The sequence below is a fragment of the Stigmatopora argus genome, chromosome 11 (genome assembly GCF_051989625.1).
Source record: "Stigmatopora argus isolate UIUO_Sarg chromosome 11, RoL_Sarg_1.0, whole genome shotgun sequence".
In the NCBI taxonomy this organism is placed as follows: Eukaryota; Metazoa; Chordata; class Actinopteri; order Syngnathiformes; family Syngnathidae; genus Stigmatopora; species Stigmatopora argus.
Genome location: NC_135397.1, coordinates 10,292,464 through 10,309,093, shown reverse-complemented (window position 1 = coordinate 10,309,093; position 16,630 = coordinate 10,292,464). Strand labels below are relative to the sequence as shown.

Genomic DNA, 16,630 nt, shown 5'->3' with positions numbered 1-16,630 from the left:
TGTGTTGGATTTCTACAAAAAAATCAAACTAAGGGGGGTATCGTTAACAAACAATTAAGAAGAATGGGTTGTTGTGAGCAGCTTTTTAGTAAAGCAGAAATCACAGCAACGTTTTGATGCTTTTTTTTACAGAAGGATGTTAAAGAGGTGTTCACAGCCATCACATTTGAGGTGGCCTACAGCCTGGGGAAGCATGTAATAAGTGGACACCAGGAGGGAGACCTGCCTGCCCTCACCCCAGTGCTACGCTGGAGGAAAGGAAACAAGATTGCAGTCAGGAATGAGGTACGAGACTTTAAAAAGACGGTAAGCCTTGTTGTGGCTTTGCCAAGCTGATTTACAGGGAATACAAGGGAATTTCATTCCCATCCGAACAAAATTATTATGGTTTTCACCTAATTGCAAACAGATATTATCCCTTTCCATCAAAACAAGTTCACATTAAATAAATAAAATTAGGAAGGGATCCTCCTGCACCAATTATGCATGTGAGTGTTGTGTAAATGCGTTTTCACCAGTTATTAAATCATAAATGCAACTGAGAATGGAGCACACATTAAGATCCTAATGATGTGGTGGTTCCCATTTTATTATAATGTATATGAGATTTCCTTGAGGGGAATCCAAGTGACATAATTATTATTTTTTTTACATCTGTCACCATTAACTTGACACATTTTTTAAAGCTGTCACCACCAACTTGACACATTTTTTTAAGGCTGTCTCCACTAACTTGACCCATCTGTTTTCAAGAGGGGCTAAATGTCTTAAAAAAATGGAAAGGTTTCTACATTTCAGCATCCACAAATAAACAAAATTAGAAATTCATGAATGCCATAGAATTCAAATTTCTGATCTGTTAGGATCAAACTTTCCCAATGTGAATTAGCTGGACTGGTGTAAAAAAAAAATAGCCTAACTTTCTATAGATACCAATCCAACATCTACACAACACTGCCCCCTATATTCAATAGGAAGTCATGCTGAAATGTTTTGTTGTCCTCAGACTTGGTTTGAGAAGAACTGCCTGTCAGATGACTGTGCTGCAGACCTACGTCTCCATGGGAAGCTGCTGCTTTCTGGGTAAATACAAAGCTACGTCCTTCTTGTCTCATCCAGTCTCTGTTTTGGACCTTTTTAAAAAGAGGACACATCATCCCTTGTGGGTGTGGGTCCATCATGACGCATGCTTGGAGGATATCCATGTGTTTTTCCATGCGCAGGGAGTTCCCTGTTTTAATGCAGTATTACTCTATGAATGTTCAGTTGGAGTAATTTGTTCTTGTAGGTTCTAATATTTAAATGATAACATTTAGACCCGTTTTATTTAATGAAGCAGTCCTATAATAACATAATCTTGTAGAAGATTTAGTCTGTTGTAGTAAAAGATGCTGCTAGCTTCTCTTCATGTGGCCTTTTTTTGTCATTTATATTATTTATGGACATGTGGAAATTTTATTCCAATACTCAGGCAGATGTTTTCTTACTTTCATCCTCCTTCTTTTGTATAAGTGGAAACCACCTGTTGGCATGCAGGATTTTTAGACACCTCCACAATTGGTTGTCTTTGAAATCGGTGGCCACTTGGATTCATTTTGGCGTTGTTTCTTAGTTCAAGCGACGTGTTTGTGGTCCTAAATGTCCTATTCAAGAGCGTCATCATTTTTTTATTTAGTAAAAGTTTGTTAATGTTAAATAGTGTGCTTCTAGTTGAAGGTTTTTGGGAAAAAAAGGGGGGAGGGGTCCTACTACAATGTAAAAAAACAATATTAGACACAATGCTAATTCATATACTTGAGGCTTAGACAGATTTGTCTGCAAATGGAAACTGAACTATTGCATTCTCTTTACAACGGCAAAACATGTATTTTGACGCTCTTTTATAGGCTGTCGGTAATGTTTATAGGTCTACCTAATGCTGTAGGTTTTTAGGAGCTAATATCTATTCCTGTGACTGTTCAGATTTGTTGAGACAATAGTTTATTGGCTGCACTGTTTACGTTCTGTTCCAATCAGGGCACACATCAGGCCTCATTTGGCTCTGGGAGGAGTCAGGAATGTCTCCTTGAACTTGACCATCTCCAACGCTGGGGATGACGCATACGACACCAACGTCTATCTCAATTTCTCCCGAGAGATTTTCTACATCAACTTCTGGCAGAAGGTTAGTTTCTAGGTTTTCATGATTGCCATTTCCCTTTCTTCATTTTACCTTACTAAAATGAAGACTTACCTGAAATAAATGGATGATGGTCCTAGATGTGGGCACAAATTCCAATGGTGATTTTGACATCTTTAAAACTCATTGCGCTGCACTGTGTCATGCAAAATTGATTAGAACGGCTACTCATGGAAATTCACAATTAATTACCAATAAAATTCAACCCACTGCCATCTCCTGTGATACCTGGGAGAAAGATTTTCTTATATGTAGATGGGTTTCCCAGTGGCAACCCTTCCCTGTGATCACATTAGTTGGAAGAGAACCAAGCAAGCAATGATGGATAAAAGCTCACGTCTAATAACACACAATAAAGAATAGATTCAATTCAATGAGGTGAGGGCGTGTATTATTAGAAAAGCAGGTTTAGGGTGCCTTTGTTAATTTAATGTCCTGACTGACCTCATTCGTCAGGTTGCCAGATTTTGCGAAGCCTCATTCGTCAGGTTGCCAGATTTTGCAAAGCCTCATTTGGTGCAGGAACCCGAATGATGTGCTGCACAAAAAACAGGATGGCTTTATGAAGCACTGACAGAATAGCTATTGATCACATTAACTGCGCTTTCAAACATTTCTAATTATGATGATGAGTGTTGTTTTTTTTAGTTGCGCAGCTTTCTATCCTCCCCAGTGACAATTTCCTCCAGTAAACCCAGCATGAACTTGTCTAGTCTTTAGATTTAAGAGTGAGGGGGGTCATAGCTGGCTGTTTTTGTTGCAATGAACGCTGTCAAAAATCTGCGGAAGCCAATTGCTTGGACAACATTGCTGGCAGCTGTGGTAGCTTCAGCCTTTTCTTTCAATTAATGCATGAAAATGGGCTCTTTTTTCCTCTTAATACAATTAGAATCATGATCATTGCTAAATATCTTTTGAATCACTCTTACTTTGTTTTCAAGAATGGCAGGCTTTGTCAGTGGAATATGTTAATAGCTGCTTGGAAAATGACAAGCTAAATTATTTTTTTTTTTAAATAGAAAGAAAAAAGTATCTTAACTTAAGGTTATTTCAGTTAGGTGGAGCCCGTTTGAATTCAAATTTCAATTTTAAACACATAGGTTACTTGTTAAAATCCTTGGGCAATCATGCTTCTGCCTTCTGCTGCAATTTAATTATCTTTGGCGATGGTAGTGACAACACCGGGTTCTATTTCTCGTTTGATCAGCATAAGTGGACAGCATATCGTAGCTGTTTATATTTGCTATTGGATTGGTGATTCAATTATATATTGAGATAGCCAGTCATGAGATTGACAAATCTAGCCTTTAGTTCTAGGTTGTCTCCAGCTGATCAAGGCCTTTTAAATTTCGAGATGCTTATTTTGGTCGTACAGCATTTAGTGTTTTATTTAGCAGCTAAACGCACTTGACTTTATGATGGGATCATCAAAACTAGTTTAGTAATTTAGCAACCACGTAAAGCCAAATGTTTACACATTGGGAGGCTACATCCCTCCCCAAAAGACACCACCTGTTTATTGTCATCTTCATGCGCTTACTCCATTTGAGGCTTGCTATGAAATTCACGAACACTAAACAGTTACACGACATTTAACGGGCCTGGTATTTGTGAGAATGCGGGCGCGCGTTTTCACGTGAGGCCAGACAAAGTATGCCAGAAGACAGCAAGAGAAGAAGTGCTGAATAAACAGACTCTTTTCATAGTGCTCCCCATGGAAGCAGTTCACGCCACATGTATGTGCTCTGCTCTCGCTCAAGGGCCGCCAGGTGGGTGATGAGTAAACAGGCCTCCTTTCCCCCTGTGCGCACAGCCCCAAGGGATGGGTGGTGTTTGTAGGGAGGAGTACAGGAAAGAGAGGAAATTCCATCATTGCCAGTTGTGCTTGCCCCCCACCTCTCCATGAAAAAAAGGGCTTGTTTAAGTTGTGTTAATGAAGACATGGTAGACTCCCACAGCCTTCTCGATCAGCAGAACCATAGCAAGGATCGAGGAAATGCGGCTTGAAGCGTATATTGCGATATGATCTAATATGGATGTTGCAATTTATCGGGCGATGCTTGTCTTTTTTTTTTTGTTTACAGTTGAATGCAAACAGAAAATGTTTGTTTAACCATTTATTTATTTTTTTACTCGCTGCTGTAAACAATTTACAGGTTATATTGCCCAGCTCTGGTCACCAGTCTTGCTTACTGCTTATTGATTTCGCCTTTTTGGAAGTATATTTAAAAGACTTGTTCAAACAGTGCATTCAGAAATCTTCCATGTCTGACCCCCCAGCAGAATGTTACGGGAGTGAACGCTTGTGAACGGTCTGCCCTCGTTCATGCTCCCACTCCACAAGCTCGGCCAAAACCCTCCCGGTGAACCTTTTGCTATACGAATCCTCACTGCTCGCAAGGTCAGGGCCTGAATGTTTACACAGTGCAGCCGGTGGAGCTCCATATTGTTTAGACAAGCTTCCAAACACACAGTCTGGAACCTGGCCAATTTACCCACCCGCCAAGATTAGTGAATGTGTGTGTGTGTGCGCACCGTCTCCGCTTTGTACATTCTTTGTACGATATAGCACATGTATAAAATCAAACAATGTATAACAAGATAAACTCACCAGCCACAAAACTATCATCACTAGTTTAATCTCCCTATCAAAACTGGGCCTTATTATCTTTGTAAAGTTAGAATATTTGATATTACCCTGTATTAGATGAGATAATGCTGTGCAAGAGCAACCTCACATGTACAGGTATTAGTAGCATAATGTCAGACTGGTTGTTACATATGCCGCACTGTTGCCGGGCAGGATTTGAACTTCGACTGTGGATAAACAATTATTAGGCGAGAATGTCTTGCCCGACCCTTTTAAGTTGACTTCCCGTTGGTGCAATGAACAGGTGTTTCAACAATGTTGCCTTTATATTTTACACACGCCGCCACTGACAAACTTCACCTGCTATCAGAACTGATTGCACGGTCATGATTAGCTTTGTCTATACAGTGGCTTCCTTTTTACAATTCCCACGTCACCTTCGCCGTCTCCAGTCCGTCTGGCAGCCCCCCTACTTATGTGTTCTATCTCTCTTTTTGCAGGAAGAGAAGGGCATTTCCTGTGAACTTGTCGAATTGGACTTCCTCCGATGCAGTGTGGGATTTCCTTTCATGAGGGCTCAGACTAAAGTAGGTCCAAGCCATCTGTGAACACATTCTTTGTGCTAAAATTTTTGAAACATTTCATTATTGCCACCATCTTTGCTTGCTTCTTCAGTATCATTTTGCAGTCCTTTTTGACACAAGTCAGCTCTCTGGGGAAAATGATACGCTGCAGTTTTTGGTGCAAGCAAAGAGGTTAGTTCTCACCTGCCGTTTCTTCCAGTACACTGACGCAATAAATCGATATTTATTTTTGGTCGGACCAATAAAAAACAGTTTTAAATACGACGCTATGAAGTTGTACACATTAGGGAGTAATACCTCGCCACTTCGACTATTGCGGAATCACCACATGGCGGCTTGGACCAGACAAATCCAAATAAAATGTTTGTGTAGGAACAATAATACAAACAGGAAACGGGGAAAAAGAGACAAGTCACAATTATTGTGTCTACTTTTGAGTGTTAAACAACAATACAGAGAGGGTTTTTAAGGTCCAAATAATATTAACTACACAGCATAAAAGCACTCCACTTACATTGCGGTTATTGACGCAGGTCTTGGAACATATTAACCGCCATAAACGAGGTATTACTGTACTCCCATCCAAACGATACATCATGTTAGATTGTGTTTACGATTGCATGTCATGTTTTCGGCTTGGAACGTTAGAATATGATCCAATCAATTGAACTAAATAAGTTCTTTGTTGCAGCGCCAATCCTGAGCACAAACTCTCGGACAATAATCTGGATCTGTCCATCCCGCTGATTCATGAGACTGACACAACGATTACTGGGTAAGAAACCATATAAAGCGCTGGCGCTAATACTTTAGCGGGATGACCATGTGGCCGGAGTGAGGAAACGAGGGAGTCGCACCGGAGGTGTACATCAACATGAAAGGCCTTATCTCAAAATGTTTTATCACCGGGTAAAAGGAAGAGAGAGAGAGAGAGATGTAAAACAGCTTAAATCCGCCAGAACTTTGACATGTGATAAGGCGGCTGTGTCTGCTGTCTGTAACGCGAGGGGAGGCGTCACAGACCATCTGGCTCTTATCACAACTACTACGGTGTAGAAGGGATGCTCGCATGGAGCTAATACCACTATAAATCGCTAACTTGTGAATAAAAATGTAAACATGACTTCTCCCCGGTCCTACAGTGTGGTGACACCGACTTCTTTTGCGTATGGAAACTCCATCGATGCCTCGCGCTTTGTCCAGCTTCAAGGCATGGAGTGTAGCTTTCAGCCTCTCAATGTGACTTTCCAGGTAACATAGGCAGTCATCTGTATTTATTGAGCTTTCAAAGTGCGTTCATGCCTTGTCTCTTTGTGTTCCAGGTGATTAATAACGGGCCCAGCCGGCTACCAGGCTCCACCGTGGATATCAGGATCCCCAACCGATTGGCTGGCAATGGAGCTGATATGTTCCACATTGTTGAAACACAGGTGAAAGGCAACAGTGGTTTCATTTCCAGATCAAATCCCAACTTGTTTTTTGATACAACTTTAGGCAGCAACATCTTTTGCCCGTTCCTCATCTCGTTGTCAGTCTGACAACTTGTGGTGTGAGGCGATAAGTCAAAACTGTTGACGTTGCTACTGAAGCCGGCCAATCGTTTGGTTTCACGAGATTTTGCATTTGGATAAAGGAACACAATATTCCCAGTTGGCTGCGATATTTTCCTAACCTTTGCATTGGCCTTTTCATTGAGGTAGATCATGGGGGAGCTCAAGCTGTTAATTGTATTTACTATGAATGGGCGGACAGAGTTTGACTATATCCCACCCTCCTTGAGCCCATCTGGAATCACTTTTAAGGGATCAGACAGTTTGCACGGAATGGGAAAGGGACACCTGAGGAGCAGACTAATGTGCCACGCTGCTCCCAGTTTGGCATCAAAATGCCTAAAATTGTTGCCTCAAAGACAGCAGAAAGATTCCCACTTTGACTTATTAGCCATCTATTTGTTTGTATATATTCCTGCATTTATTTTTGATAAACTTTCTTGTCTCCTGGCCCATATGTTCCTCATTTTTGGGGGGTGCAAATCCCTCAATCTTTCTCACTTGACGTGTAAATAGGTTTTTCCAGCAGGTTTAGGGCCGATGAATCATCGCGGCAGAAATGGCACGATGAAGGCAGCACATAAGAAAGCAATGTTTTGTGAAGTTTGCGGTCTCCCGTGCTGTGTGGTAGCAGAGCAGACAGGAAGTTGGGAAAATGGGTTCTTCATGCAGTCGTATCAGCTTCCAATCGTACAATACATTGGTTGTGGAGGGCTTCTTTTTTTTTACCCTGTGCTGATAATATTTGACAGTTTGGTGTTGTAAAGATTTGGGGTCACATTGTGTTTTCTTGATAAATGCTGGAATTTCAGATGAACCCTGACAATGGAAGCCATGGAGTGTCACCTCCAGAGCTTCGGGTCAGACTGAAGAAAGGGCAACATGAGAAGCTTTCTCTAGAGGGGGAAGGGAGGCTCAGCTGTAAACTTGCTACCTCTAAATCACTCCATATGAGAGACCTTATGTTGGGGAAAACTTCCTACTTTCCCCAACTCAGTTCATTAGTGGGGTCAGATCATTTTAGGTCACGGAAACCGTTGCTGTCACTGAAATATTCAACTCTAACACGTTTCTTCTGAAATTACATCAATTATACTATGTTGGAATAGGGAATCAAAAATCATGTCTTTGTTCAGGTGGCCGACAGCCGCGGAAACTGCACCCCGCATAGGAACCCGGCACCGTGCATGATCCCCCAGGACCGAGAGAGCATCTTCTACACTTTATTTGCCTTTTTCACCAAATCAGGCCGCAAAGTCCTGGTAACTGTGCGCCATGCATTCAGAATTAAGTAGTTTTTGTTTCTGTCTGCTCATTACAATCCCTTTACGATTTGTCTCAGGACTGTGACCGGCCTGGAAGAGCGTGTATGACAATCTCCTGCACGTTGGGGCCACAGCTAAAAGAAGAAGCTTTGAACGTAGATATCAAACTGTTGCTCAATACTGAAATTCTAAAGACGGTAAGAGTTGCTCGCTGCGTGCGTATCGTTGTGATCTTCTAAAGCTAAATGCAATCTTTTCCGCAGGATACTTCCTCTGTGGTGCAATTTGTGACGCGAGCCCACGTCCAAGTAAATGATAGGACGGTGGAGGTCCCGAAAGGCTTGCCAGAAGATATCTCTGTGAGTACAAATGTATGAGTGTTACTGAATGGTAATTAACAAGAAGTCAAAGTTCCACGATCCTCGATTTCATGTGGGCTGGACCATTTTAGATATAATATTTCGATTTTTTTTAAATAAATGCATTAAAAGAACCGGATTAAAAGCCCTGAATATTCAGTTTTTTATAGATCTAAAACAATGTTTTACCTTTTTTTATATATATTTTTAGATTTTACAAAATGATTTTTGAACTAAAAACACAGAAGAAATCGATTAAAAAATTACAATTATTGATTTAAAAGGTGAAAAATCAGGAAATGTAATATATCTATATTTTAATTTGATCCTAAACCAGAAAGTCGGCACTCATGATTTACTTTCCCGGGCCACACAAAATGATGCGGCGGGCCAGATTTGGCCCCCGGGCCGCCACTTTGACACGTGCTTTAACAATACAGACAAAGAAGACACCAGAAATATTGACTATAATCAAGTTATTTCATCTCACCTTCAAAAAAAAAAGTATCTTAGTAAATCCTTTTGCTAAGGTTACTTGGAATTTTAGGCTTCTAAAAAGATTAATTTTGGAAGAAATATGTCAAACTTCTGTGTGTTTTTTAAATGTCTTGTAAGGTCTCTTCCAACATCAGATATTTTGAGGGTTTTTTCATAGGTTTATATTAAAATGCAATTAGTTACAGTTTTCCATGGTATATTATTTGATCAATTTACTATTAAAATCCTTTCAAATTAAAACAAACACTTACATGCTAATACGTTCTAAAAATTGCATTTGATTTTGTGTGTGTATGGACTTCCAATTGTTTCATTTCTGTTACTGTTCCAAATCCACATTTAACTGTAAGACTGCTTTTGAACGCTAAAGGCTAGCCTGACATTGAACAGCTGAGGCTCTTGGATAAATGGTGGCACCTCAATCCCATACAAAGACCAAAAGACCCCGTGCTGTCATTTGCCGACTGATTGAATGGCTCAAAAGATTAAATTGAAGACCCCCGGATCCTCTAGGTACCATCTCTCAAAAAATTACGTTATAGTGACCCAGCAAGAGGAATTCTGACCTCATCTGTGCTTAGCCCCATCCTCCACCATCACAAGTCGTAAATAAACATCCACAGTAAAGTTGGATTTGCGGTCCCAGGTTACATTACCCGCCGCCACTGACCAACAAGCTGGGTTCCTCATTACTCGTTTCATGTAAACACAGGGACATACAGTAAATCCCTAGCATTTTAACTTTTACACGGAGACTCTCATTCACAAAAGGAACCGCTTGCAGGTTGCAACAGTTGTCGAATTCTTGAACTTAAAGTCGAAAGAATGCGTTAATGTGGGAAAGTATTTGGTAAAGAGATTAGAATCTTCATTTCGCACTTTCTCGCCAGCTCACGGCGTAATTGGGTTTCAAAGCGCAGGCAGCTGCCTTTACTATGACGTCGTACAGCTTGTGTCATTGGGGAGTGTCCTTTATTCTCTGGTAAAATGGAAATAATTTGGCCTAGAACATTTTTGCATGAGTAAATAAACAGATCTCATGATGTTCCATTTGCCAGCATGAAGACAAGCTTCGAGTTGTTTGAGAAACAAAGTTCTTTTTTTATTTGAGTGAAGTGAATGCACTGTAAATACATGAAAGCATTCGGAGTAATTTGATTTGTGAAAGGGAATTGCAAACTTCTTGATGCCAAGATAAAGCACTTATTTCAATATGGGGGAAGCAGAAGTCACAGTGAGGAAATCGAACAGTGGTAAAGGGATGATAACAGAAGCTTTAGTGTTCTAGTGTTCTTTAAACCAACTGCACATGGCTGACAATGATGGATGATCAGTGGATCAATGTACTGAAAAGCACTCTTAAGCAGAGGAAAGAAAAAAAATACTCTTGATATGTGAAGACATTCATTTTACAAAGGGAATGGATGATTTAGTGATCCTCTGACCTTATAAGATGAATGAAGTTACATATTAGTGACCAAAAAATCACCTTCATTTATCAGAAAACATGTTGAATGTAGTCGTCTAGTTTTTCAGCTCAAAATCTGAATTATAAATAGTTCAGAAACAGGACCCAAACTCATTAAAGTACATGAGGTACTGACTGATAACATGTTGATATTGTACTCTACATACATTTATACATTAAATGCAGCTTTGAACTTAAGTAAATCAGGTCGCAATTATTCCTTTCCAAACCATGCAGCTAAACGTAAAAGGAATTTCCAGCTATTTCCCTCTAAATGTTGATATCCTTTCTGTTATGTTTATTTTACTGTATCTGTGTTTTGCAGCTGATTTTTGAGGCGCTACACAGTCAGGAGCCCAGAGGCTATGTGGTGGGCTGGATCATCGCCATCAGTCTGCTGGTGGGCATCCTCATCTTTTTGCTGCTCGCTGTGCTGCTATGGAAGGTACAGTTAAACATCATTTTACTTTTTGCTAAAGCAAAATCCACAGCCGGGTATACAATTAGGGTCTGTACATTTTACGTTTCGCAAAAGTCCCAACGTCACGATACTTTTACACACTAATTAAATCGTAGAATCTGTCAAAGTTTTCAAAAATCAAACATCCAGACTCAAAAAGATTCATTAGTATTTGAATTGTGTTAGAAAAATAATCTTTGGAACAGTTTTGCCTCTGCATAGATGAAACCGATCATGTAATAGAAGGTAAGGTCATCAAAGGCAACGATTTTGGCAGTGAACGTAAGACTCGATGGAAAACATTAGTCGAGACACGTTGACTTTATCGTGCGACAAGTCGGAATATGAAACTGAAAGTGGGTCAATATTAAAGCCATAATTTTTGGTGATGCTAGGGCCAACAACACAATTTCCCACACTACACATTGTCCCATACACAACGCGTATTAATCATTTTTCCAATACAAATTATTGAATTTCTTTGGTGGGGAAAAAAACTCTGGCTGAGCTAAACAGCTGAAAGCCTGCTTTTGATTACATTACGTCCAGTTACTGACTCTGGCGTCGTGGCGAACAGCGAAATGCCATTTGCGCGTTTTGGGTTGATTTTATGGTACACGGTCGATTGGTCGCCGGTCTTTTGGTCGCCGATCTTTTGGTCGCCCGGAAGGTTATTGATAATTACCATTTAAATCGTTGCTCAAATTCCCTAAAGACAAACAGCGAATTACTATTTAGTCATACTTAATGCCCTAGTAATTATTAGGCTAAAGAAAAGCTCCAAATTTCGCGGACTTTTATTGTTTTTTTGTTGGAGAACTTGTTAAGACCCTGACTGACATCGCTTCTTAAAGGGACAACGCATGTACATACAAACTCTTATACACTCACATGTCGGCTCAGTGAAACTGCTCATGGCCATTGTTGGCTTTTATTGATGTGTAGACCGTGTTGTTTTACCTCGTTTTGTCGCCGGTCTTTTGGTCGCCGGTTGTCGCGGTCCGGGCAACCAAAAGTCCGTGACCAAAAGACCGGCGACCAAAAGGCGGCGACCAAAAGACCGGCGACCAATCGACCGCACACGGATTTTATAAACAAAAGGCCGATGAGTCGTGGCTCAGTGAAGTCCTTATTTATAGAATTCAATAATCGACCCCCTGAGGTGACAGTGGGACTATAAAGCTTATTATCGTAAAGTTTCACCGATATATTTTGTTAAGTACAGTTGATATTGAGTCATTTTTGACAGATGGGCTTCTTCCGTCGGCGGTACCGCGAGATCATCGAGGCGGAGCGGAACAGAAAGGACAGCGACGATAGCTGGGACTGGATGGAAAAGAACCATTGAGAGTTGTGGGGGTCCTGGTGGAGCCAAAGAGATTTTAGGGATCGGGTCGGGACCAACGGGGGCGCCCCCTTTACACACGACTGCCGCCCATGTCGGCTCCGGGCCCAACAAGCCTTCCATATGTGGAAGAAGAAGAATATTCTCCATATTTTCTGGAGACTTGATATGTTTTCGAGCGTGGGGATCCGGGAATTTCAGAGGTGACGGAGAATAGCCAGAACTTGCAGCTGGCGGCGGCGAGGAGCTGCAGGTTGAATGTCCCAATCTGGATTCTGGTGGACAACAAAAAAAAAAACTCAGGGCTGTGTTACATAAGCAATTTTGACACTTTAAGCCATATTGTGCAAGAAGAGAAGTTGGGGCCATTCTAAACATACTGCGCCTGTCGTATGTTTTCGTAAAAGCACTGATGTCTGATACGCCTGAATTTCTCGACTCCAGAAATGTATCTTACCCACACTAGAGTCGAAATGTTCCCTACTTAGGGAGAAGACCATTCTATCTTCTCTGCCCCCCCTTCCTTTATCGATACCATCAAAAACTAATGTTTTTTATACACAAAACACACACGCACACAGTTTAAAACACTGTAGCCTCTCCTCATTTCGCACAGTTGGCCCACACAAGTGCAGTAATTATTTTGGCTGAGGTCTTGAGAAATATTAACACCTTTTGGGTCATAGTTTTTTTTTCTTTTAAATCATCTACAGCATTTCCCATCCTTTTTTAGAGTCAATTCACATAGTTTACATTAGGGGGAAAAAAAAGCATATCATCAAGCAAAAAATCGAATTAACAATCAACCGGAATATTGATTTACAGTATTGTGTGGGGAAAAAAAATATGGAAGGGTATCCGTCCATGTTAACCAGCAATATTTCAACATTTTCTACAATGTTTCACATGAAGGATTATTTTCAAAGTGCAATGTGCAAGTTATTCTTTTTTTTTTTTTTTTTGAATATTCGGAATGTAGATGACGGAACCCCCAAATTAATGCATGAACTCTCTGGCACCAACATTAGGTGCGCCTGCATGTTCTCGTTTCGGCTAATGCTGTGGAACATAGTTAAGCAGGACCGATTCATAGCGGGTGTGGTTTTCAATTTGAATCACAATGTTATTCTGGGACATGTTTCTTATAATGTTTGGTTTGTTTAGTTGGTTGCTTGGCCAAACGTCTTTAAACAATTATCAGTGGAGTTCATTCTGTGAACACAGCCCTTTTTTTGGAGCTCAATTAACACGGGTGCATCTCAGTGTGTTTTCTTCATCTTAATTCATCATGTTATAAATTAATTCAAGTCGTGTTTGACTTGATGTCAGGACCTAAGATGTTATGATTTAGGATTTTGAAGCTGCGTGTATTAGGCTTGATTACGTTACAGAATGCCACAAAATTAATTTGAGTCGGCCTGGAATGGAGTGTGAGTCAGATCCTAAATATAGGTGGGGATAGGCTAAACTACATCACTATTTGTAAATTTATTCTTTAGGGCCTACCTTCAAATTGCATCAGCAATCTGTCAGCCTGATAACATAGTTGCCCAAATCATGTCAAACCCCCACGAGTTCATTTGCCTGGATTTAACCGCGACCACTTATCATGACCCTGTTGACTATAATGCAGATATAAAACATAACAGGAAGGCATTGGTATATTTCATTTGTATTGTCTCAAGTTAAAAAATGACTTGGGACATTATCCTATCAGTCAGCGAATAGAAAATAGGTTTTCATGGTCTTGTTTTTAACTGACTTTCCTCCCACATTACTCACTTTTTAAACCCAGATTCAGTTGTGAAAAAATTTAAGGAATAGAAAGGTGCAATTCCAAGTATCAATGTATTTTTACATTTGTTTCAGACTGTAAGACTGAAGTGGTGAGAGGCTCGCATTTTTTTTATTTTATTTTCAAATATTTCCTGTTGTGTTGTGTTGATTGGATGGAACACATTTCTTTAGTTATCAATGATTTTCACTGGCATGAAAAAATACTGTGCACACTTTCACATCTTCAGTCCACGTCATGGCTAATTCAAAGCCTAATGTTATTGTAATGGAAATCATCTTTCACCAAAAATCACACGTTCTAGGGGGCTTTATTCTGAATATACTACTGTCACTGAATATCAATTCTAATATAGTGTTCGGTGTTTTTAATGATGTTAAAGTTGTATATTTATCGAACGATAAATAATTTTAGAGTGACTATTTGTGTTGAATGTTTTTATTTGTTTTCTGGCGCCCTCTAACGGTGATGGTGTAAATGTACACAACATGGTCACTACCCATTAGACATTTATACTACTAGTATTTCAAATCTCAACTCTCCAAAACATAATAGCTTAAATGCATTTTTATTAATACAATAAAGTGCCTGTGTGATAGGTTTAGTTAAGCATTAAGGCTTCAATTCAGAGTTCGATTGATTCAGATGTAGCTGCAATACTGAAAGTGTAGATGTGAAATGCACAAAAAAATATGTAAAAGATTGTTTTCATAATAACGTGTATTAGTCTAAATACACGTTATTATGAAACGTGCATTAGTCTAATACACGTTATTTTGAAACGTGTATTAGTCTAATACACGTTATTATGAAAGCAATGTATTTTTTCGTGACTGTTTGTAATGCGCATGACCAAGGTCGAAGTTCTAAGGGCCGCCGCCATTTTCAAAATGGCGGATGAACCGGCAGCCTGTACGGCAGTGGACTGCAGAGCAGCTCAAACGTGACGATTTACCGAAGAAAGACTTGATAAAGTGCTTCCAGGACAATGCAGCGCATTCGGTACGTTGTAATTTGGGGATTTCGAAGTTCCAGTTCTCAATTGAAGAGTGCTTTTTGACGGTAGCATGCTTGGTTCGCGTGATGTAGCCCCGCGTGGATGGACACACAAAATGTTTGCAAACAAATTGGCTACATTGCGCTACCTCCTAACTATTTATGTTTAAAAATAAATCATTCCATTGTGTTTTTCAGTTCGTTAACGAGCACAGACATGAAGAATGTCGCCCAAACGGCCAAAAAGGAGCAGCTTGTTGACGCCATGACGAGCTGTTTGTCATCGACGTGAGTCATTTTTTAACTACTAGTTTCTATTTTCTCTATCCGTGTAATAATTGTCAGCGTTCAATAGTCAAGGCGTTGCTCAATTGGCTTGTTTTTCATTAGGATACATTCAACTTTTCAATGAAAACACACTAACTGGTCTGATATTGATTTTTAATAGCAAGAACCTGTGTGCATAACTCACACCCACTTAAGTGTCATCATTGGTGTAAGGAATAAAGCGTACACTTATAGAATAGAATAGTATACCTTTACCTGGGGATTTTCCCTTCACTTAAAGCACGTGTCAAAGTGGCGGCCCGGGGGCCAAATCTGGCCCGCCGCATAATTTTGTGTGGCCCGGGAAAGTAAATCATGAGTGCTGACTTTCTGCTTTAGGATCAAATTAAAATGAAGGGTATAGATGTATCTCATTATTTCCTGATTTTCCCCCTTTTAAATCAATAATTGTAATTTTTTAATCAGTTTTTTTGTGTTTTTAGTTCAAAAATCATTTTGTAAAATCTAAAAATATATTTAAAATAACCATTGTTTTAGATCTATAAAAAACTGAATATTCAGGGCTTTTAATCCATTTATAAAAATTAAAAAAATCTAAATATATCTAAAATGGTCATGCCCTCGTGAAATTAAGTTGCCGTTAAAGTGGCCCGCGAAGCAACCCGAGTCTGACACCCTTGACTTAAAGTAAGACCTCAGGGCTTGGACCTTTTCATTTTTAGTTTTAAATGCAGTTTTGACAAAAACCTAAGTGAGACATTCATTCAACAATAGTGCAGGAGTTAATTTTGACTCAAGTTCAAACATATGGTAAAATAACCATTTTTCCCCCTGAAAAACTCATTCAGGATGAAATATGGGAACTGAATGTGGGTCATTTGTGCATAGTTAAATAAGCGATTACATTAATCACTGTTTTGTAGAGGTTTAAAGCCACGGTGTAAAGGTGATAAAGCTGTCAAAATTGACGAGAAGAGACCAAAGAAGTCAAGGCAGAAGTTTGGCATGAGGTAGAACCCAAGTGTTTCATGGTTATTTTATTTCTCATTTTCATGTAATGTGTACTAAACCTACTCATTTTGTATCTTACGTCGCTTCAGGGTCTGCCCAAGTCAACCAAATCAAGGCTAAAGAGAGGGTGACACGGTGAGCTGCTGGTATACGGGGACATCGGAGGATGGCAGTCGTTGGCTATGGAGAGCAGGGGTCTTCAACTCTGGTCCTCGAGGGCCCCTAACCAGTATATTTTCCAT

The 16,630-nt window shown here is 40.0% G+C and overlaps 1 protein-coding gene across 1 annotated transcript in view; it reads left to right on the top strand.

Moving 5' to 3' along the window:
• itga9 (integrin, alpha 9) overlaps positions 1 to 14,513 on the top strand; it is a 42,524-nt gene extending 28,011 nt beyond the window's left edge. Inside the window, exons 16-28 of the mRNA XM_077612485.1 lie at positions 133 to 285; positions 1,007 to 1,083; positions 2,017 to 2,164; positions 5,270 to 5,356; positions 5,445 to 5,524; positions 6,045 to 6,128; positions 6,496 to 6,604; positions 6,676 to 6,783; positions 8,040 to 8,165; positions 8,246 to 8,365; positions 8,432 to 8,527; positions 10,819 to 10,938; positions 12,203 to 14,513. Coding sequence (XP_077468611.1) covers positions 133 to 285; positions 1,007 to 1,083; positions 2,017 to 2,164; positions 5,270 to 5,356; positions 5,445 to 5,524; positions 6,045 to 6,128; positions 6,496 to 6,604; positions 6,676 to 6,783; positions 8,040 to 8,165; positions 8,246 to 8,365; positions 8,432 to 8,527; positions 10,819 to 10,938; positions 12,203 to 12,301 — 1,407 coding nt within the window. The 3' untranslated portion in view covers positions 12,302 to 14,513. The remainder of the gene's footprint in view (positions 1 to 132; positions 286 to 1,006; positions 1,084 to 2,016; positions 2,165 to 5,269; positions 5,357 to 5,444; positions 5,525 to 6,044; positions 6,129 to 6,495; positions 6,605 to 6,675; positions 6,784 to 8,039; positions 8,166 to 8,245; positions 8,366 to 8,431; positions 8,528 to 10,818; positions 10,939 to 12,202) is intronic.
• Positions 14,514 to 16,630: the final 2,117 nt, after the last annotated feature.